We start from the raw sequence: 23940 nt of genomic DNA, 5'->3' as shown, positions 1-23940 counted from the left end.
TCTCTGAATTCTAAAGGCTCTCACACTGTTTGAAGTTTTCATTTCAAACAAATTGTACTATTTGCTTCCTAGAATTGCCCACGTCCTTGCTTGTTCTCCCAGTTATCCCTCTCCCTGGTGTCTGCAATTATATATATATGCGTGTATTGTTCCTACCAAACTGTAATCTCCATAAAGGGATAAATCATATATTTTATCTATCTCATAGCCCACAAAATACCTAATAGAGTGCCTTGTACACAATAGGGGTTCAGTGAATGTAAATGCTTGTTGAATAATTTAATATTTTCTAAGAGACACTGGATATGTGAAAACAGCAGTAAAATGCATTATGGTATAAAAGTTCACAGAGTTTATGACCTACACTGTTTCCATTCAAAATTCTTTCTAGAATATGAGTGATTCTGAATAGCAAGCAGCAAAGATTGAGAGGAAACTATACTAGGCAATGGGACTAGATGGGAGTCTGTTGCCCTTTATACCATTAAAACATGTAGGGTTACAGAAGCTTATGATATGCAGGATTTTTAGCCAGTTTTAACAATTGGGATGGTTTATGATTATATTTTGAGAGCTTTGTCTGTCCATGGGCCATTTGTTTGCTTTTGTTTGGTTTGTTTTTTAGCAGAATACTTCTATTTGTTATATTAGGTCTTAGTTTTGTATAGAGAACTATGTTACATATTGCCTTGAATCCCTGACATTTTTTAAAAATGGAAATAATAATCTAATTTAATGTACATGTGGATTTGCAGATCTATGTATTATATGGAAGCAGCATAAAGCATTTCTTAAAAGAGATAAGAAGGAATTTGCAGCATTCCTACAAGTGAATCTTTTCTTTTTTCATAATTATTACTTATATCTCCTAATTTTATCCTAGGAGTTATTCATTGACATTTATGATTGCAAAAAGGGATCTGAAAATTGCATTAGAACACTGTGTAATTTTATCACCTTTTGGTATCACTGTAATTTGGTTGGAGAAATAGAGCTATGCATAAATTGAACCAGAATAGTCATTTTGCCCCACAATAAAGTGTACCCATCAAAGTCAGTCATGGCTCACAGGAGATGTTCCTGTCTGTTTACTAAGTATCAGTTTTTAAACAGCATCATGTGTTTTATGCTATTCTAGGTATTTAATATTTTGAATGTTGGAATACAATAATACTCATGCCCTTTTTCGTTTGTTGGCTTATTAAGTTAAATGGAATCCTTTCCTCTTCTGGTTCATAGTCCAAAGGTGAAGAAAGCCTCTCATTGCTTTCCTTAGCCTGTATGTCCTCTAGAGATTCTGTTTACCTAAGAGTGAGAATGAGCTAAAGAGAGTTTAGGGTGGGCAGGGAGAAGAGGGGAAAAAAAACAAAGGACCTGGTAATTTTGCTGTGAGGGACCCTGAGAAGACTGATAGCATTGAGAGTAAGGGTGGGAGGAGGGGTTTCATACTTTTGAGACCCTGCTATCTAAGCTAGCTTTCTTATGGACACCTGCTTTGACTTGTAGTGGTATCCATGAACCAGTTTGGCACTCTATTTGTGTTTGTCACTACTTATGACCAAAACATTTGAACATTTTGTTTTTAAGGTGTGTTTAAGAAGTCTGATGGCTGGGTTGGCTTAGGCTGCTGTGAACTGGCTATTACCTTGGAGTGTCGACAGGCATGCAAGCAGGTAACACTTGGCAATCAGGCTTTTAAGCAGCGTGGAGTAGAGTTTCAGTTTTGGCTGTGTCTTGGACCTAGCCTACCTCATATCCTTGGAGAGGTGACCCATAACAGCTGCAAATTTAGCATTTCTTACATGGACCATTTCCTTTTAGACATGCTGCTTTTTCAGTTACGGCTGCTGCATGTAAGACCCTCAGCCTTCTCTTATTCTTTCTTAACTTCTCTCTGCCACACAAAGAAAGAATATTATAGGAATCAAGGCCTTTTGTATTCTGCCTATGGTCATGCTTAGTCAATGCTGAATGACTCCAAATGGTCGTGTAAATTTCAGGCATGCTTGGATGAGAGCAGTTGACACAGTTGGCTTATTTTGCTTTCATCTTCCCTCTGTCTTTCATCATGGGTTTACTCTGAGTATGTTCTTTTATACCTTCTCTGCTCCTAAGGTGAGCGTGACTCCTACAGTGAATTATGACTTCTCTTTGATTTGATATATCTCAGGTCCAATTCAAGTTAGGCCTCTGAACTCTTCCTCACTGTGTATATTTTCATAGTGGTTCCTCAGAGTGCTGTGGAAAAACTGGTCTCCTGGCTCCTCATACTCCAAATGGTGGGAGTATGGAAAACTGGGAAATTTAAGTGTCCCTAAAACTAAACTGGAAAGCCTTCTCTTATTTTCTCCTTCTAGTGACTGGTCTCTAGACAGGAGTAAATGAGACATGCTGATGCCTTTGCTTTCATACAGACCACTGAGCCACACTCTTTGGGCAGCACATAGCCTAGCTATCTGCTATTCTCCTCCAGGCATTGAGACGAAACTGAGTTGCAGAGGATTTGAGCTATGGTACATCTAGTGGGCCACAGAATAGTTGCCAGTCCATTCTGCTTCTTGCTTTCCCTGTCCTCATCAGCTGGTCTATTCAGAATTGCATGAGCCTGGGTGATAGAACAGGAGGAAATAGAACAAGGAACCGGAGTCCATGGCTCTGGAACTATGTCTCTAAATGAGGATTATCATCATGTGGAAGAACAGCCACCCCTCAGCAGATTTGTTTTGGCTTGTTTTTTATAGAAAGTGTATACTTAAATGTAGTAAATAACCTATTTTTCTGTGTGTGAGTTTCCTCATCTGTAGAAGGAATATCTTCTACATAAACTTGTTAAGAAAATTACATAAAAATAACTTATTAATTGTCTGGCATTGCCTTTCCCTCTTTAGTTGTCTCCTCTGTTATATATGGATCTTGGCTCATATGGGAACTTAAAACATGAAGGGTTAAAGAAAAAGCAAACTATAAATGCCCTAGCAAAGCTTCACAAGAAAATTCACTGCAGCAGAGCTTCAGAGCTTCACAAGAAAATTTGCTACAGAATGGAATTCAGCTTAAAAAAAAAGTCCTCTGTTTACATTTCCTTCAAAGTTATCTAGTTTCTGAAATAACAAAAGGACTGTGTCATTATGTGAGATTAAAGCCATAAAAGTTAGAGTGAAATTCTAGCATATCTGGAGCTAATGTTTGTTTAATGTGGATTAAATAAATTAATGCAGAAATTTGTTATTTTTTAGGCATCTTCAAAAAATGATATTTCCAGAGTTTGCAGAAAAGAATATGAGGTATGCATTTTATTTAACAAATTTGGATAGATTAATTAGATGTTATCAGAATTGATAAAATCGCTCAAATTTTAAAAATGAATTCATTGTTAAATAAATTGCCTTTTACTTTACAGAAAATATGGCCTTGAGAAAAATGTGGTTTACCTTTTTTAGAAATGTTATAACTTTAATTAACTTGTTGAAATTAAACGTTAATTTGAAAGAAATGCCTAAATCACATATACAGAGGATTTAACCTATAATGTTTTCATAATAAAGCAACTGGTTGTATCCAAGGTTGTAAAATAGTTTTTCTTAGGTTCCATATCCTCTTTTGCCCCTTTTCCTATACCTTGATCCATCCAGGTATCCACCTTTATGAACTACCTCTAATTGGAAGAAACAAAATCACATTGCTAGTGTGAGTAGCTTCAGACTTTCCTAGCATCTTACATTTGCGGGGGAAAGGTACATACCAAATTACAAAGGCTGTATTAAATCTGAAGGACTCTTGTCTCCCAATGGTGGTGTTTCAAGCACTGTGGTATCTAGATTGGGCGTGGGGGGGACACAGGTTGAGGAGGGGCAGAGGTAGAGGAGGTATTTCACACCAGGCAAATATGTACAAAAGATTGTCCCTAATGTGATAAAGCTCCTCACTGGGACTACTTTGTTCAGTTCCTAGAACTTCATTGTTAAGTATGATAATATTATTATTTTCTATAGTGTAAGACCGTGTAATTAAGCATACTTAAGCACATATGCCTCATTCATCATTTGTATGTATAAACATTGGGATTCCTATTGCTTTTAATAGTCTGTATTCTCTTGGAGAAGAAAGATAGAACAACTCTCTTAACTGCTTCTAGATTATAGTTCTGATTTTTTTTTTCTTTTCTCAAAGCCTGTAATTATATCTCTCGATTAATATTTTGGAATTGGAAAAATCTTATTTATCTTTTGTTCCTTTGTACTATTGCTAAGTTATATCTGTTTCTCTGAAGACAAATTTCCAAAATAACTGCAACTTTTCTCTGTTCTTATTGAAAAGAGCCTTTCTACAAAGAAGTAAAAGATCTTTCTTTTTTTTCTTCTCTCTCTACCTTTGAAATAACTAGTTTTAGTTTCTCTTGAACAGAGTGGCTAACTGTGATAATTCCTTCTTTTCTCCCACATGATGTCTGACACTGTCCATCTCCTGTAGCCTGTCCTCCATTATTTTAGTGTGCTTCCTTCTCTTGTCTGGATTTCTGCATTGCCCTAGGAAGTCTGCCAGTATGTGTTGATGAAGGACGGGACAGGAAAGGTAAGAGAGATAAACACTGTCCTATGAGAGAAATACTAAGAGTAGTTTACCTTTTCCAGTCTATCCTCCCCTATTTGGCCTAGAATTAAGCAACTATCTTCCAAAAATATACATGCCAAGAAGTTTCTTTCGCATATATATAAACGTAAAATATATATATGTAAAGTATACATGTGTTTTATATATATATGTGTGTTTTATATATATATAAAACTGACTGTACAAATTATTCAAGATAATTCAAGATTCAATTTGATTTTTTATATGTTATTTAGAAATAAAAAGTGAGGCAAGAGCACTTTAACACAGAAAGAAGTTTCTGCATTATAAGCCCCAAATAACAGTCACTCTCACTGAATTGTTAAAGTCTTGTCTAGACACAATGGCTATTTGTTATAAAGTGAATTGGGTAACATTGGTGTAGTGCAACCTATTTTAACTGGATTAGTTGCTTATTAACATTAGAATAATTTATAAAACTAGGCTTTTGGTACCTTTTCCTTAACACTGGAGTGGTCCCTGGAAGTGAACTTCCAGATGTCTAAGCTATTCCTTTAGGCTTACAACTTTAGGGGTTAACATTTACCCTGAAGGATGGTGTTGTGTAGTTTGACTAGAGATTCAGAGAATGAGCTGTTATATTTGAAGGAGCTAATGTTTATCTTTACTGATAAGCTGCTGCAGAATCCCCTTTGAGGGGATTTCCTGAGAAATTTACTTACATGAATAAAGTTAAAAATTTTTATGCCATTTAAGATTGTTTTGTTCCAACCAAGCTAAGATAAACTAGTAAAATGTAAAGCATTTTTATGTCTGATTTTATAGTATCTGGTTTCTTTTTTATGCAAATCAACAAATATTTATTGAATAGTGAGAGGCAGTTTTATTATATTAGAAAGAAAACAAACTTTCGGGAATTCCCTGGCAGTCCAGTGGTTAGGACTCCGTGCTTCCACTGCAGGGGGCATGGGTTTGTTTCCTGGTCGGGGAGCTAAGAGCCCTCATAGCTACACAGCGTGGCCGAAAATAAATAAATAAAATAAAATTATCTTAAAAAAAGAAAGAAAACAAACTTTGGAGTCAGACCTAGGTTAGAATTATGGTTAAGCTACATATAGCTCAACTTCAAATACTAAAGAATTATACCTGAGTCAAGATAGTTAAAATATGTACTGAATGCTCAAGAACTCAAGGAAATTGGAAAGCAGACTGAGCATGTTGGGAGTTAACAGGGAAAACTTTGCAAAAGAGAGGCCTGAAAGGATTGGTATAATTTGGGTTAGAAGACTGGATCAACAGCATGTTAGCAAAAATGCACATGACTGAGGTGGGGGGTAAAAACGAAGATAGGCCTATTTTGGGCTGAGAATCTGCTTGGATAGGCAAAGTGGGACCAGATCCTGGAAAAATGATATTTTGGGGCTCAGCCCATTATTAAGTAGAGGGAGATGATAAAGATTCTGTGATAGGAGACCAACATAACAAATAAAAGTCCAATATTTTAGAAAGCTTCAAGTCTTAGGTATGTGCAGGCTAAGTTTTAGATCCCCGAAATTCCTCTAACTTAGCTAAAAACAAATAAGGCCCACAACTAGGATGATAGCAATAGAATCGAGTATTTGGGAATAAATCAGAGATTTGAAGGTAGAGTCCATCATTCAGGATTTGTTATAAAGGATTGAATATAGGAGATGATGTTCAGGGAAATATAAAAAACAATTAGTGAATTGGGAGATAGGACTAAAGAAGTTATATGGAAAAGCAGCGCAGGATAGGCTGAAAGAGAGTTTAAGGGACATGGAGGATAGAGGAAGTATTCTAATTGGAATACTCAAAGAAGAAGAAAGAATATGGGACAGAGGCAGTGTTTAAAGAAGCCCAAGAAATCCCCAGCAGGATTTTTTTTTAAAGCCATATGTTACAGACATACCTCATAGCCACAGGTCTTAAAAAGCAGTCAGGAAAAAAGACATTGTCTTCAAAGGAGGTCAACAGCTGATTTTTCAGTAGCAACAGAGGAAGCCAGGAACAGTGGAATGATACCTAAACTGTTCTGAGAGAAAATAACTATCATATCCAGCGGAAATATTTTTCAAGAAAGAAGGCAAAATTAAGGTATTTCCAGACGACAAAAACAGAGAATTGCCAGTACTGGACCCTTGCTAGAAATCCTTCTTTAAAGGAAGTTCTAAAATATCTATAATTATTTGAGATGCAAAGGAAAATGAGAACAATAAAAATACAAAGTGACTAAGTTAAAACACACACAGGTTGTATAAAGCAGTAATAATTTATTATTGAGTTTAAAAAAAGAGAGAAAATACACAGCAAAGATAGCATATACATTGGGAAGGGATTTTAAAGAAATTGAAGTATATTGTTAGGTCTTTTTAAGTGTAAAAACCCGTATCTCAGAGGTAGTTAGGAATACCAGACTAAAGATGAGGAGAGATCATGCCCAAAGTCAACCATGAGGTAACCCTTGAACGCTGAGCGTGAAAGAAAGCTCTGTGAAAGAAAAAATATAGAAAAAAATAGAAAGCTGATTTTGAAAATCGTTTTTAGGGAACGGAAAGAGGAGGAGCCATATGCTGATCTGACATTCAGTGAGAATATTGATTGAGATATTCCAAGAGAAAGAGAAATTCTTATTAGTGAAAGTGTTCAAAGCAAAGATTTACTGGATAAATACATTGTGGAGGGGATTTCTGCAATGGACAGGAGATTTGGCTGTTCTCCCATCTTTGCAGTTCTCTTATTCTGACTCATACCTATGAAAGAGTACTTCCTTCAGAAATTGAGAATACTTCTTTCAGAATCACACACATTTGGTTAGAGCTATCAAAATCAACCAGTGGCTTGATAACTCCATCACAGACGTGTTCAAGTGTCACGGGCATGCTTGGTTCTAGGTTAGCCATGCGTTTTCACAGGCTTGGTCTTGGCCCATCTAGAAGTATTTATCAGGCCACATGCGCTCATGGATGTATGATACTAGACCAGGGATGATATTTAAAATATTAAACAACTGGAATGACAGGCACCAACAATCAGAACAAATGCTGGATATAAACTAGAGCCATACTAGTTTAGCCATACTAGGGCAAATTGGCTGATTAGAACTAAAGTAAAAACTTAATCATGTTTTCCATGAGGTGTGAGACATCTAGTGTAATACTTTTTGCGTAGTCTTTGTCTACAGCTGGCTGAAAACATTTTCTTCTAGCCACCAAGACGGTGGTTAAAAACAAAAATTGGTTGTTGATAGTGATTTTCTTGAATGTCAGAATAAACATCAAGATGATATGAGGCTGGTGTATTTCCAGAGACCTGGCAGTGTCTGTAACATGATGAGACAAATTTTAGTTTCAGGTTCATAAACCCATTTCATACCTTTATGTCACACCTTACCTGCCATTCTCTAACATAATGGCCATAAATATATATACCTTTCCATTTGCTGCATGAGCCACTGAAATACAGTGTTGCAAATTTGTCATCAGACTTTTGTGCTTTTACTCTTTTGTTCCTTCTTTCACAGATCCTTCTCTACGCTTTTCTTTATATTGTTTTCAGAAATGTGATTTTCAATTCTCTCCTTTCTTCCTAGCTTTCTTCAGTCCAGTTATTTGATGTTATTTCATTAAGGAAGTTGAGAAACTATGAAGGAAAGTCAGTATGAGATATTTTTGTGAGGATTTGCTTTTTTTTTTTTTTTTTTTTTTAAGCTTAAGCCATTTAAGTTTTAAACTAAACTGTTGCTAAAGAAAACTAAAATAATGTTCTGTCCTGGGGCTCTGGTTCTCTGAGAATGCTGAGATAAAATTAAGACTCTGAGGATATTAAAAAGAGGCTCTAAGAACCACAAAAACAAAGATGGTCAGCCTTGTGAGTGCCAGGCTCAGTTCTGTCAGCACTATCCTATCAACACACAGCTAAATGCATAAGAGAAGAGTGCAGGTATGTGTTAAATTTTATTTTTTGAATATTCACGTGTTCAAAATTCAAAACAGTATACAATAAAAAGTCTCTTTCCTACCTCTTATACCACAGCCACCCAGTTCCTAAGGTCACCAGAGATATTTTATGCACATAAATGTAAATATGTATATATAGTCCTCTTCTACCCTTCTGTACACAAATGGTAGCTTACCACACACTTTGTGGTACCCGTGGATGCCAGTGTTTGGTGCATATTTATGTATGTCTATATGGGCTGTCCAGTGTATCCTCAGGAAATGTCGCAATAAAATGCTCTGTTTTAAAGATTTCTATGTTTTAATTTTATTTTGTTCCTTTTCTCTCAAATTAACCTTGATTCTAGATTTACTACCAGAAGCATAAAGGAAAAGGGATGAAAAAATAGCCCTAAAAATTTAGACCTAGGAGGGCAGGGATGTAGGACCAGCAGGATTCTCTGGACAGCTAGAGGCCTTCTGTGCCTCGGTATGATTGGATCTGTGCCGCAGTAGTTCCAGGAATAGAGTAGACCTTCTTACATGGTAGATGACAGCCTAGGCTCTGGAAGTTGGCTTGGGGATTTCAGCAAAAAGAATCATGTGGTACTTTGCCTCAGCAGAGCCTTCAGCACCTAAATGTAAAGCTTCTTTTAGTTAGTACCAAGGAAACTCTGAGAATTGTCAGAATATGGTAAGTAGAAGACTGTGAATGGGAGGCTTTGTAAATGGTAAAATGCTATACAGGTATGCTGTATCAGAGTAGATTTGAGCCGTTACCTGCAGCTGATGAGCTCCAAAAAGAGCGAAACCTATTAGGTCCTGCAGTACTGGCTTAAGATAGTATAAAACCTTGATTATGTTCCATTTGTATGTTGTTTTGTTTTGTCATATTTTGTGCTGGGGAAGGGAATAGCTCCCATTTCGTCTCCTTGAGCTAGTGTATTTCCTCTGCAGTCCATTCTTCTTATAAGTCACCTGAATGAGATCGTCCCAAAAGGGAAATCTGATCAAGTCTGATTAGATTGTGACCTGGTCTAATCCAAATGGCCAGGTTTTTCTCCCTAGGCAATCTCATCTACTCCCATAGCTTTAATTGCCCCAATATGATGACAACTCCAGAATCTTCTTTGCTAACCTCTTTTTCTCCTGAATCACTGCTGGATATGTGTTCTTTCGATGCTCAACTGACATTTCAAATCAGCCAAACTGACTGTTAACCTTCCCTACCTCTCCTTCCCTCTACCCTACTGCTACACAACACCACACATACACACATCTCCAAACAAAAACTTATCATTTTTCTTACATTTCTTGCTTGGTTGTTTAAGTACAGTCCTCCCAGACACATAAACTAAAAGCCTAAGAGGTATTGTCTACTCTTTCTTCTTTCTCACCACCTCCCACAAAACAAAACAAAACAAAAAATAAAACAAAAAAACTGGCTATCAATCTCTAAAGATTTGCCTCTGAAATATGTCTTAAATTTGTCTCCTTTCCAGATCCTCAGTTACTGCCTACCTCAGGCCTTTATACCACTTTGGGGGACAACTACAATAGCTGCCCAACTAGCTTTCCTGTCTCTAATTTCTCCTCTTATTTACTATCTCCACTTCTCCTAGGGTGACCTCTTTAAAGACCAAATATGGTCGTATCACTCCCTTCCTTGAAACTCTTCAGTGGCTCACCTGTAAGATACAGTTCATGTTCCTCAGCCTGGTGTACTTAAGCTTTTCTCGATCTAGCCCCTGACTCTTCCCTCCTTGACGCTTCAGCAGCTTACTGCTTATAACTTCCCAGATCGACCATGTGTTGTATTTGTTAGTTGTAGTTGTACCACCTGTTGCCCTCCTGGAATTCCTGTTCCCTGAATCCATCCTATCATCCCCATCCATTAGTAGGCTGGAGCCAGCTCCTACCAGCTAGGGAGAACTGGTTGTCAAATATTCAGGAATTTGGCAAGCCAGTTTTTAACTTGAAAAGCAGCTGTGATGGGGGTATTTATACCACACATATCAGCAAATATTACAAATCAGAACTCCCCTTCACCCCCACCCCACCCCAGCATGCCACAACCCCTGCTGAAATCCTGGCTTAGATGGTTCCTCTTTAAAACCTTTCCTGCTCAGCCCTCTACCCTCACACACACAAAATTAGTTGCTATTTATAAACACTTGACATGCTTTATTATAGCATTGGTCACCGTATAGTGTAACTCTTTGTTTTCAAGTCACTTTTTAATGCTAAAGTCTTGAGTTCCTAGAACAGAGTCCATGTCTCAATTGTCTTTGCATGTCATTCATTCATTCCTTCAACATTCATTGAGTTGATACACTTAATATGTATCAGGCACTGTTCTCAGAGTACAAAGATGGAAGGATTTAGCCACTGTCTGTAAGAAGTTCATAGCCTAGTCCATGGGAAGAGAGAAATTCAAATAGTCCGTTACAATACAGTGAGACAAGTACATTGCTAGAAGTCTGTGCAAGACACGTTGAAGCCTGGAGGAAAAAACCCTTCCCAGGGTAATGGGGAAGTCTTCACAGAGCAGGTAAGACTTAAAGGATGAACAAAAATTTGTTGCCTGTAAATAGGTGCTACAGTTAGTATTTTTATAGGTAGAATTTTTTAATAGAAAATTTTCTCACTCTGGACAGTACACAAGGTTCTTTGTTTCAGAGTAAATAGCAGTTTTATGTGAAAACCCTGTGTAAATGTCTATGAATCAGGCATTCTTTGAATGAGCAGAGAAAGCACTGAATACTGTATCTGTAATCACAATGTTGTGTAGCAAACCATCCCAAAACTCCATAGCCTAGAATTATTATTATTTAATAATAATTTATTATTTCTCATGCATTTAGCAGGCCTAGCTGCTTCTGGCTGCGCTCACTTGTGCATCTGCAGTCAGCTGGCAAGTCAGCCAGGGTCTGGCTGGTTTAGGATGCCCTTGGCTAAGTCAGCTCAGCTCTCCTCCATGTGTCTCTCCCAGCCTTCTAGCAGGCTAGCTCAGGCAGGTTCCCATGGTGGTGGCAGGGGCCCAAGAAAAGAATTGGAAACATGCAAGTATATGTGCAGGTCTCTACTTACCTCATGCTTGCTACTGTCCACTTAACTAAAGCAAATCACATGACTAAGTCCAGAGTTAGTGTGAGAGAAATAGATACAGGGAAATGTAAAAAATTGGGGCCATTGCTGCAGTCAATCTGCCACAAACACATACTCTGTGTAAGCTGTCTTCTAGACCTTATGTTACTCTGCAGGTGTTACTTGCCAGTGAATTTGCTTCCAGCTGGTTGGATGCTCTGGGTGATAATGAGCAAACTTCTCTGAGCAGTCTGGACCTATTAATCTTATCTCAGTTTTGGGTTTCATTTTTATCCCACTATTGAAATGACATTTATTATTTGGGAGGCTGAAGAGTCATTTGTTTAGTGATATCCATGTCCTATTAAACTCCTTTACATATTCTAGTCACTTAGATTTTTTTTACTAAAAAACCATGGTGTCCACAACAAGGAGAAAATATCTTGTGGAGGTTTAAAAAACATGTTTTTAAAGGTCAGTTATTGGGGAATTCCCTGGTGGTCCAGTGGTTAGGACTCGGTGCTTTCACTGCCATGACCTGGGTTCAATCCCTGGTCGGGGAACTAAGATCCTGCAAGCTGCACGGCGTGGCCAAAAAAAGAAAAAAAAAAAGGTCAATTATTTAATCTCTCCAACTTAGCATTTAATAAGCTAGATTCTTCATGCAAAACTTCAAACTGGGAGAACTCTCAGTCCATCTGTGAAAAGCAAACAGATTTTATTTATTGAGACCTTAGGAACAAAGCAGCCCCTTTACTTTTAACTAGTAGGCTTGGGAATAGGAAACATTAATAACAGTTCATAGAATGTACTCTTTTGGGTCTTTGTCCAGAAGTGACTAAAATATCCAAGATTCAAACCTGGTTTTGTTTGTTTTTAATAAAATTCATGTGAAATGTTTGTTTCATTTTCATCATCCTCATCATTGGTGAGAAAGGGAAGCTGGAGGGACCAGTAGTAGTAGAAGGGCAGTGGACAGAGAAAGTATTGAGACAAGTGGACAAATGGAGAAATGCTAGAAGGGGTCACTGAAGTGGAAAAGTGAGTGGCCAGGTCAGAAAATAAATCTGCAGAGCCAACTTCTGAGCAAGAGGTTAGAGCCGCAGTCTACCTCGCAGATGGACCCCAATGGCTCTTCTCCCCAGAAGGAAGGTCAGTGTGGCATAAAGGATCACATAGGGTTCCCTTGACTTTGATTTCACTCTGTATCTGAGTTTTTCTGCTAGGTGTGCCCACAGGTGGGAGGGCTTATTGCAGTTCTCAAAAACCATTTTAGGTAGGGCAGGGAACTGGCTAATGAAAGCAGCTGCCTGAGGAAAGATTTCATGATCAAAATTTTTAAGGGAAATAATAATACTTCAAGAAAATGATTTTTTTTCACAATTTAAGATGTTGATTTAAAAAATAGACTTAAAATAGGTTACTCTATGGACATAAATTCAACCTTGCATTGGCTGCATTCAGAATAATAATCCAAAGTCTTCTCACAGGATAGTGTCATGGGAGAGCACTGGCAGAGCAGTCTGGGTTCTAGCCCCGCCTTTGCCCTTTGCTTACTGTGTACATCTCTCTATCCAGCTGTATAGTGAAGGCTTTGGGACTTGAAGATCTCTTGCTGTCAACGCTCACATACTGACTTGTTCTTTGGGTCTCTGAGGTTTTCGTAGATCCTAACCTCAGTTACACTGTAATTTTGATCTCTTCTAGAGTAAGATGAGTGGGGTGAGGGAGCTGCTATATGGAGTCACATTGAGTATAATATTGGTGGCAGAAGGTCAAAAGAGGCTCGGTATAAACCCAACTGAGTATAAACCCTCAGTTACTGCCCACTTTTGCCACTAGATGGCGATCAGACATTTGAAAGACTTAATTGACTAGCTAAGACCCTGATGGACCATCTTAAGAAATGAAGAGACTGTCGGCCAGGGCTGTAACTCATGTGTGTCTTAAACCCTGTCAAACTAGTCAGCAGTAGTTTTAGCAGTGAAAAGGTAGAGTTACCTATAGTTTATACCTTAGGTAGAGTTACCTAAGGTTAAGACTCTTTTATCAAAGAGGGGGATATGATAAAATCATGATGCGTGTAAAGTAAGCAACAGAGAATTGATGAATTCATCAAATACCAGTATACTTGAGTGAAGGATCATTCTTTTTTAAATTTAATTTAATTTCATTTTTTACTGAAGTAGTTGAATTACAATGTTGTGTTACTGCTGTACAGCAAAGTGACTCAGCTATACATATATATACATTCTTTTTCATATTCTTTTCCATTATGGTTTATCACAGGATATTGAATATAGTTCCCTGTGCTATACAGTAGAACCTTGTTGTTTATCAATTCTGTATATACCAGTTTTCATGGTATATATACCATGCAACCCCAAACTCCCAATCCAACCCTCTCCCACCCACCTCCCCTTTGGCAACCGCCAGTCTATTCTCTATAAGGACCATACTTTGAAACCTTAAAACTGGTAAAGATAAAGAAAGAGATGTAAAAATGGTATTAACACTAGAGGTGCTGCCATGTGGAAATATAAAAGTTTTTAGTTCAACAAGTTAGAGTAACTCTATGCATGAAAGGTCTATCAGTGAACATTAAGGGAAACGAGAAATGCTTAGGGAACATCTCTGAACTCTGGATGTGACATAAAGAGAGACAGCTGAGCCCTTCTGTATCAGCGGTTAGCAAACTTTTTCTGTGAAAGGTCAGGAAGCAAATATTTTAGGCTTACCGGCCAGTTTAGGCTTACTGTCCACTCAACTCTACCATTATAGTGTGAGGTAATCGTATACAATATGTAAATGAATGGGTGTGACTGTGTTCCAATAAAACTTTACTTACAAAAACAGGCAGCAGGCAAGATTTGGCCTGGGTGCCATAGTTTGCCAAACCATTTGTGGGTGAAAGCTAGGGTCCATAAGTAGTTCTCCTTTCTAGGCCTCAGACTCTGGCTTCTTCTGTCAAATGAGTTGGATTAGCTGATCTCCGACATTTTTCAGATTTTGTGTCCTTTAGTACCTCTCTCTGAAGCTAAGTGATCCACAAGGCTGACCCAGAGTGATATTTCTTTTATTTTTAAGATCAAATTAAAAAAAAAAATCAAGCTTGAACAAATTTGTAAGTTTCTAGAGCAGGATTTCTCAACCTTGACTCTATTGACATTTGGGGCCGGATAATCCTTTGTTGTAGGGGAGCTGTCTTATGCCTTGTAGGATGTTTAACAGCATCTCTAGACTCCTTTACCTACTAGATGTCAGTTCAGTAGAACACCCCAACACCCCCGTGTTATGACAACCAAGAATGTCTCCAGACATTGCCAGATGCTCCCCGGGAAGCAAGATGACCTCCACTTGAAAACCACAGCTCTAGAAACTTTAAGAGTAACTGGAAGAATAACAAAAATGGAAATCAGGGCATGTAACCCAGGACAGCCACCAAGATAATAAACATACTTCTTTAGGAACAAGGCCAAAAAAGCCAAAACCAAGAGGAACCAAGAGGAACAAGAGGAACAACCAGCATATTAGAAAGAGAATGGCAGGGAATTCCCTGGTGGTCCAGTGGTTAAGACTCCGTGCTTTCACTGCTGAGGGCCCGGGTTCCACCAGGGAACTAGGATCCCACAAGCCTCTCAGCTCAGCCAAAAAAAGCAAAGCAAACAAAAAAAAGAGAAGGGCAATGAGAATTTTATTTACCCAGTTAAGAGGGGCTGGAAAATTGGTAGCAGATGACTTTTTTTTTTTTTGGCTGCACCAGGTCTTAGTTGCCACGTGTGGGATCTTTAGTTGCTTGCAGCATGAGGGCTCTTTTAGTTGCGTCATGCGGGATCTAGTTCCCTGACCAGTGATCGAACCTGGACCCCCTGCATTGGGAGCTTGGAGTCTTAACCATTGGACCACCAAGGAAGTCCTGGTAGCAGATGAGTTTTTAATGTTGATTTAGATCATTTTATTGAAAGTGTTCCTGAAACCATTGAACCAAAATAGAGGGCTACCTATAATGGGTAGCTGAAAAGTCAAACTAAAACAAAGAAACATGGATGAAGAGAAATATAAAAAAGACCACTATTAAAGAATACCAAGAATATTTATTTTTCACTATTTTATATTATTTAATGAGATCTCTAACAGAAAGAATTCATACTGGGTGAATTCATTAGCCCTTTTCTATGGGTCCTGGGTATTTTGTTTTGCTTTGGATAAATCAAGTGTGGTTTATTCCTACAGTAGAATATTATTTAGTAGAGAAAATGCAGTACAGCTTCACACAACTACATAGATGGATCCTTGAAGCTAGGTTTTAAATGTCAGTAAAGCTGACATTTAATAAGTCTAGATCACGTAGCCAGCTTGGAAGTTAGTTGCAAATAAAAGCCAAAATCATCTCTATTCATTAATAAGGGTGTACTTGTTTTCCATCTACCTTTTATTTATGCCCATATTCTTTTAAGAATTTATTCTCTTCCAAGTGTGATATTAATCATAGTCTACAAGCCCTGATTATCCAAATAGCTTTGTACAAGGAATGTTTTGTTTGTCTTGTTTTGTTTATTTTCCTTACAATGACTTTAACACAGTGTGATATTTTCCGAACAGTGATCTAAGAGATCTAAAAACATTAATTCTAGTCTCAGATTCTACTTTTAACTTGCTCTGTGACCTGTGTCTCTCCCCTGCTAAGGAAATGGTTTCTTTATCTGTAATATGGTAAAGAGATTCCCCAACTCTGGCCCCAGGATGGCTACATAAGAATCATCTTTGAGGCCTTGTTTAAAATTTAGATTTCTGTGCTTCATTCCCAAATTCCAATTCTGTAGTCTAGGGTAAGGCCTAGGAAGCCCAGGTGTTCTAGTGCATGGCCAGGTTTGAGAACAATTAGAGGTGATCTCTAAGGTCCTTTCAACTCTAAAATGCAGTGGTTATATGAAATATGTATTTCCCTAAATAACCTTTATTATATTATTTTCTGAAAGCTTTTTTATGTTCTACAAGAAATAATTGAGATTACTACATTGTACTTTCCCCACATCCGCACATTGGTACAGCTTTACATAAACTTGGTTTGCTATAAGGTGGTCAGCTTATGGCTTGGGTGATAATCTTGATCCCCAAAATGTATTAGAAGATGGTTTCTCTTTTCACCAGAATGCTATATCATAGTTTCTTTGTTTTTAATCTTGGATTTAGAAAAGAATTAAATAGTTTGATATCCTGATTTGCGTATAACTATAAAAGTGGAATAAAATTAGAAATTCTATGTGGTTGTTAATTTCTGTTTGTTTTCCTTTAATTTACAGAATGCTCTTTTCAGTTGCATTAGCAGAAATGAAAGTAAGTATATTGTTGATGGTTATACAAGCAATCCAAAGAGCAAAACACAGTTTACAGAATATGATTTAGCTGTTATAAATATTGCCAAAACTCTGACATTATAACTTAGGCTGTTACTAAACCGTCTGAAGGAATGTGCACAGCAGGATTCTGATAGGCTCTTTCCTCTGGAGTGTTTGGGCCATTCATGAATTCGAACAATTCCCATGTCCTAATTACAGATTTACAAAGCAGATATCAGTGCTGGGTGTTTTAGAGGAAGATCATGCCCCACTTGGATAAACAGGAAGTTGAGCACTCCCATGTGATATAAACAGAAGTTGAACACTCCCACGTAATACAACGTAATATAATTGCAGCACTTGCTGAGGGCTGCCTCTCAGTTCATTCAGCAGATATTCACTGACTGCTTGCTCTGTGCAGGGCAGATGCACACCTGTGGGGGACACAACCTGTACACAAAGAACTCTGGGACACGGTGGGTATGGGATAGAGTTACTGATAAGGTGCCGAGGGAGTTCAGAGGAAGGAGGGATCACATCTTGCAGGGGCGCTTAGAGGTGACTTCATGGAGTTGGTAGCTGAACTGGGCCTTGAAGGATGGACATGATGTGAGCAGTAGAGATTGGAGGAAGGGCATTCCAGCTGAAGGGAACAGCGAGAGCAGTTGGAGATGGGGAAACAGGTGTGAGGAGTAAAGAGTTGTTAGGTGAGCTTGGCAGTGGGGTGTATTAAAGTATAAGAAACATTAGCTGTCTGTACTTTATCTTCTACTCTTTCTAACTGGGGTTTAGTTCAAGATTTTTCAGATAGTCTTTAGCACATAATCCTATATCCTCCCACACTGTGAGGAAGCCAGCCTAATTGGGGCATCAGAAGACAGGCATCTTTGTCCTATTCTCACTTGTCTCCTCTGTCCTCAGCATCCCTCACCCCTGCCCCCAGTTTTAGCTTCATTGAGGTTGACAATGATAAATGTAGCCATTAATGATTGTTCTTTGTGATTAAAATGAACAATTCAGCAATGAACAATGTAAGTTTGTTAGTAATTTCAAATCAAAAACTTAGTTGGCACAATAGGTATGAAACAATTTCCTTGTCCAGGAAAGAGGCTTGTCTTGCTATCAGTTTAGTCCTACTTTAGTTCATTTGTGTATGATTTTATCATTATCATTATTTCTGATAGTCGCCTGAGTTCCCTGCTCATTCCTTGGTCTGTGGAATCCACCAGAAACCTGATTCTGGTTCCTCTATAACCATCCCTACTTATTATCAGAGGTTTCCTACCTGCCATTTTCTTAACCTTTTCCGGCCATACCTCTACCCTTTTGGCTCCCTTCAGCCTCCCACAGACCCCTTAGCCTCTCCTATGAGGACCTCTTGCTCTTCATTATAAATCCCACATCTGCACCCCCAGCCACTCATCCTGCTCTTCCCAGATACCTTAAATAGTCCACCTTGATTTTTAAAAACACGTACATACAGAATCATTTATTCCAAATGTGGGTTTTATTTTTCACTGTTGAAGCAAGTCATATCAGTTATGAGGTGAGGACTTTCAATTTAGGCATAGTCTTGGAGATTTTCAAACAGTATAGAACTTTTGGGATTTTGTTTCAAGATAGACAGTTATATAATTTGCAAATTTATGAAGTGGTCCTGATATCTCTTAGTTTTTACTGGTCCTATTTTATAAATGTGAGGTATTTGGGGTTTTGTTTTATTTTGATATGTTTGATTTGTTTTGCTTTGGTTTGCTTTGTTTATGAATCTCCACAGATCTAATGTGGAAAGAAGCTGTTCCAGTGGTTCTCAACATGGGTGCTATTAGCATTTTGGGAAACAGTTTCGATTGTATGAGACTCCTGTACATTGTGCAGCATTTAACAGCCCTGACCCCCATGTGCTAAATGCCAGCAGTCATCCTTAAGTCATCATGAAAACCAGAAACACTTCCACATGCATCCAAATTCTCCCAGGGGCTGGTACTGCTTCTGCTGAGAACCACTGCACTATAGACTATAAGTTGACAAATAATGACTTTCTCAGACCAGTGAGCGCCTGAATGTCCCCATGGCCATGCTTATAGTAGTGCTGACTTTAAGTACGTGTCTTCTATGGCATGGTTTTATTTCTGAAATTCAAAAAGACACATATTGTTCCATCATTATTATGATGATTTAATGTTAGCAAATAGCTGATTTCATTTCAATGTAATCTCCTTTTTTTTTCCCCTAGTGGGCTCAGTTTGTTGCAGTTATGCAGGCCATCACACAAACTGCCGAGAATACTGTCAAGCCATTTTTCGAACAGACTCTTCTCCTGGTCCTTCTCAGATCAAAGCAGTGGAAAATTATTGTGCCTCTATTAGTCCACAATTAATACACTGTGTAAACAATTATACCCAATCTTATCCAATGAGGAACCCAACAGATAGTAAGTAAAAGCCACATATTCCTCTCATTTCAATCTTTGGTAAAATAATTTGTAAAAAAAAAAGAAGTAAATTCTTGAAGATATCTACAGTCTGGGTCATTTGGGAAATACCAGGCTTCCTTTGGTCTTTAGATTTGGCAGACTGGACATTATCATCACAGCTAAAAGATGCCAAGAAAGACAGTGCTGTCAAGGGTATGAAGAAACAGGCACTCTCTGTTCTGAAGTGGGAAAATTCACTGGTATGGATATGTTAAGAGGGTAAATTGGGTTATGACCATGAGAATTTCAAATAATCATGCCTTTTAATCTAGCAATTCCATTTCTCAGAAATTATCCTTCACAAAAACTCACAAATTGTCAAAAATACATCTACACATATAAAGGATGTTTACTACAACATTGCTGGTATAGAGAAAAATTAAAAATGACCTAAACATCCACCAATAGGATATTGATTAAAGTTGATTAAATAAATTATGTATCTCTATAATAACAACATTATACAATCAACATACTGGAAGATGTATTATGTAAATCAATGAAGTTAGTACACTCCCTCACACAATACACAAAAATAAACTCAAAATGGCTTAAAGACTTAATTATAAGACATGATACCATAAAACTCCTAGAAGAGAACATAGGAGAAACATTCTCTGACATAAATTTTAGCAATATATTCTTAGGTCAGTCTTCCAAGGCAAAAGAAATAGAAGCAAAATAAACAAATGAGACCTACTCAAACTTATAAGCTTTTGCACAGCAAAGGAAACCATAAACAAAATGAAAAGACAACCTATGGCCTGGGAGAAAGTATTTATAAACAACGCGACCAACAAGGGCTTAATTTCCAAAATATACAAACAGCTTATACAACTCAATATCAAAAAAATAAACAATGCAATCAAAAAATGGACAGAAGACCTAAATAGACATTTCTCCAAAGAAGACATACAGATGACCAGCAGGCACATGAAAAGATGCTCAATATCGCTAATTGTTAGAGAAATGCAAATCAAAACTACAATGAGAGAGAGGGCAGACAGCAGAAGCAAGAAGAACTACAATCCTGCAGCCTGTGGAACGAAAACCACATTCACAGAAACATAGGCAAGATGAAAAGACAGAGGGCTATGTACCAGATGAAGGAACAAGATAAAACCCCAGAAAAACAACTAAATGAAGTGGAGATAGGCAACCTTCCAGAAAAAGAATTCAGAATAATGATATTGAAGGTGATCCAGGACCTCGGAAAAAGAATGGAGGCAAAGATCGAGAAGATGCAAGAAATGTTTAACAAAGATCTAGATGAATTAAAAAACAAACAAACAGAGATGAACAACACAATAACTGAAATGAAAAATACACTAAAAGGAATCAATAGCAGAATAACTGAGGCAGAAGAACAGATAAGTGACTTGGAAGACAGAATGGTGGGATTCACTGCTGCAGAACAGAATAAAGAAAAAAGAATGAAAAGAAATGAAGGCAACCTAAGAGACCTCTGGGACAACATTAAACGCAACAACATTTGCATTGTAGGGGTCCCAGAAGGAGAAGAAAGAGAGAAAGGACCCGATAAAATATTTGAAGAGATTATAGTCGAAAACTTCCTTAACATGGGAAAGGAAATAGCCACCCAAGTCCAGTAAGTGCAGAGTCCCATACAGGATAAACCCAAGGAGAAACACACCGAGACACATAGTAATCAAATTGACAAAAATTAAAGACAGAAAAATTATTGAAAGCAGCAAGGGAAAAACGACAAATAACATACAAGGGAACTCCCATAAGGTTAACAGCTGATTTCTCAGCAGAAACTCTACAAGCCAGAAGGGAGTGGCATGATATACTTAAAGTGATGAAAGGGAAGAACCTACAACCAAGATTACTCTACCCGGCAAGGATCTCATTTAGATTTGATGGAGAAATCAAAAGCTTTACAGACAAGCAAAAGCTAAGAGAATTCAGCACCACCAAACCAGCTCTACAACAAATGCAAAAGGAACTTCTCTAAGTGAGAAACACAAGAGAAGAAAAGGACCAACAAAAACAAACCCATAACAGTTGAGAAAATGGTCATAGGAACATACATATCGATAATTACCTTAAACGTGAATGCATAAAATGCTCCAACCAAAAGACACAGGCTTGCTGAATGGATACCTAAACAAGACCCATATATATGCTGTCTACAAGAGACGCACTTCAGACCTAGGGACACATATAGACTGAAAGTGAGGGGATGGAAAAAGATACTCCATGCAAATGGAAATCAAAAGAAAGCTGGAGTAGCAATACTCATATCAGATAAAATGGACTTTAAAATAAAGAATGTTACAAGAGACAAGGAAGGACACTACATAATGATCAAGGGATCAATCCAAGAAGAAGATATAACAATTATAAATATATATAGTATTATAAATATATATGGTGCACCATAGGAGCACCTCAATACATAAGGCAACTGCTAACAGCTATAAAAGAGGAAATTGACAGTAACACAATAATAGTGGGGAACTTTAACACCTCACTTACACCAATGGACAGACCATCCAAACAGAAAATTAATAAGGAAACACAAGCTTTAAATGACACAATAGACCAGATAGATTTAATTGATATTTATAGGACATTCCATCCAAAAACAGCAGATTACACGTTCTTCTCAAGTGTGCACGGAACATTCTCCAGGATAGATCACATCTTGGGTCACAAATCAAGCCTCAGTAAATTTAAGAAAATTGAAATTGTATCAAGCATCTTTTCTGACCACAATGCTATGAGATTAGAAATGAATTACAGGGAAAAAAACGTAAAAAACACTAACACATGGAGGCTAAACAATACGTTACGAAATAACCAAGAGATCACTGAAGAAATCAAAGAGGAAATCAAAAAATACCTAGAGGGCTTCCCTGGTGGCACAGTGGTTAAGAATCTGCCTGCCAATGCAGGGGACACGGGTTCGAGCCCTAGTCTGGGAAGATCCCACATGTCACGGAACAACTAAGTCCGTGTGCCACAACTACTGAGCCTGCGCTCTAGAGCCCGCGCTCTGCAACAAGAGAAGCCACTGCAATGAGAAGCCAGTGCACCACAGCAAAGAGTAGCCCCCGCTCGCCTCAACTAGAGAAAAGCCCCGGTGCAGCACCAAAGACCCAGTGCAGCCAAAAATAAAATTAATTAATTAAAAAAAAAGTTTAAAAATATACCTAGAGACAAATGACAGTGAAAACACGACAATCCAAAACTTATGGGTTGCAGCAAAAGCAGTTCTAAGTGGGAAGGTTATAGCAATACAAGACTACCTCAAGAAACAAGCAAAATCTCAAATAAACAATTGAACCTTACACCTAAAGGAACTAGAGAAAGAAGAACAAATAAAACCCAAAGTTAGTAGAAGTAAAGAAATCATAAAGATCAGAGCAGAAATAAATGAAATAGAAACAAAGAAAACAGTAGCAAACATTAATAAAACTAAAAGCTGGTTCTTTGAGAAGATAAACAAAATTGATAAACCATTAGCCAGACTCATCAAGAAAAAGAGGGAGAGGACTCGAATCAATAAAATTAGAAATGAAAAAGGAGAAGTTACAACAGACACCGCAGAAATACAAAGCATCCTAAGAGACTACTACAAGCAACTCTATGTAAAATGGACAACCTGGAAGAAATGGACAAATTCTTAGAAAAGTATAGCATTCCAAGACTGAACCAGGAAGAAATAGAAAATATGAACAGACAAATCACAAGTAATGAAATTGAAACTGTGATTAAAAATCTTCCAACAAACAAAAGTCCAGGACCAGATGGCTTCACAGGTGAATTCTATCAAACATTTAGAGAAGAGCTAACACCCATCCTTCTCAAACTCTTCCAAAAAATTGCAGAGGAAGGAACACTCCCAAACTCATTCTATGAGGCCACCATCACCCTGATACCAAAACCAGACAAAGATACTACAAAAAAAGAAAATTACAGACCAATATCACTGATGAATATAGATGCAAAAATCCTCAACAAAATACTAGCAAACAGAATCCAACAACACATTAAAAGGATCATACACCATGATCAAGTGGGATTTATCCCAGGCATGCAAGGGTTCTTCAATATATGCACATCAATCAATGTGATAACCATATTAACAAACTGAAGAATAAAAACCATATGATCATCTCAACAGATTCAGAAAAAAGCTTTTGACAAAATTCAACACCCGTTTATGATAAAAACTCTCTAGAAAATGGGCATAGAGGGAACCTACCTCAACATAATAAAGGCCATATATGACAAACCCACAGCAAACATCATTCTCAATGGTGAAAAACTGAAAACATTTCCTCTAAGATCAGGAACAAGACAAGGATGTCCACTCTTGCCACTATTACTAAACATAGTTTTGGAAGTCCTAGCTTTGGCAATCAGAGAAGAAAAAGAAATAAAAGGAATACAAATTGGAAAAGAAGAAGTAAAACTGTCACTGTTTGCAGATGACATGGTACTATACATAGACAATCCTAGAGATGCCACCAGAAAACTA

At 37.7% G+C, this 23940-nt stretch overlaps 1 protein-coding gene across 5 annotated transcripts in view; it reads left to right on the top strand.

The window, feature by feature from the left end:
• Positions 1-23940, top strand: part of RECK (reversion inducing cysteine rich protein with kazal motifs) — a 75251-nt gene that overhangs the window by 16620 nt on the left and 34691 nt on the right. For 2 of the 5 annotated variants that reach the window (XM_082468597.1, XM_082468599.1), the window contains exons 5-8: positions 1588-1673; positions 3237-3284; positions 16919-16952; positions 19191-19388. In XM_082468597.1, the coding sequence (XP_082324723.1) occupies positions 1588-1673; positions 3237-3284; positions 16919-16952; positions 19191-19388 (366 nt within the window). Of the gene's footprint in view, positions 1-1587; positions 1674-3236; positions 3285-4470; positions 4573-16918; positions 16953-19190; positions 19389-19520; positions 23043-23940 lie in introns of those variants that run through there. The other 3 variants (XM_082468601.1, XM_082468600.1, XM_082468598.1) reach the window with 3 other exon arrangements.

This window comes from Balaenoptera physalus (genome assembly GCF_965194825.1).
Source record: "Balaenoptera physalus genome assembly, chromosome: 7".
NCBI classification, from domain to species: Eukaryota; Metazoa; Chordata; class Mammalia; order Artiodactyla; family Balaenopteridae; genus Balaenoptera; species Balaenoptera physalus.
Note: the sequence above shows the minus strand (reverse complement) of the source record. Positions and strands in the feature narration are given on the sequence as shown.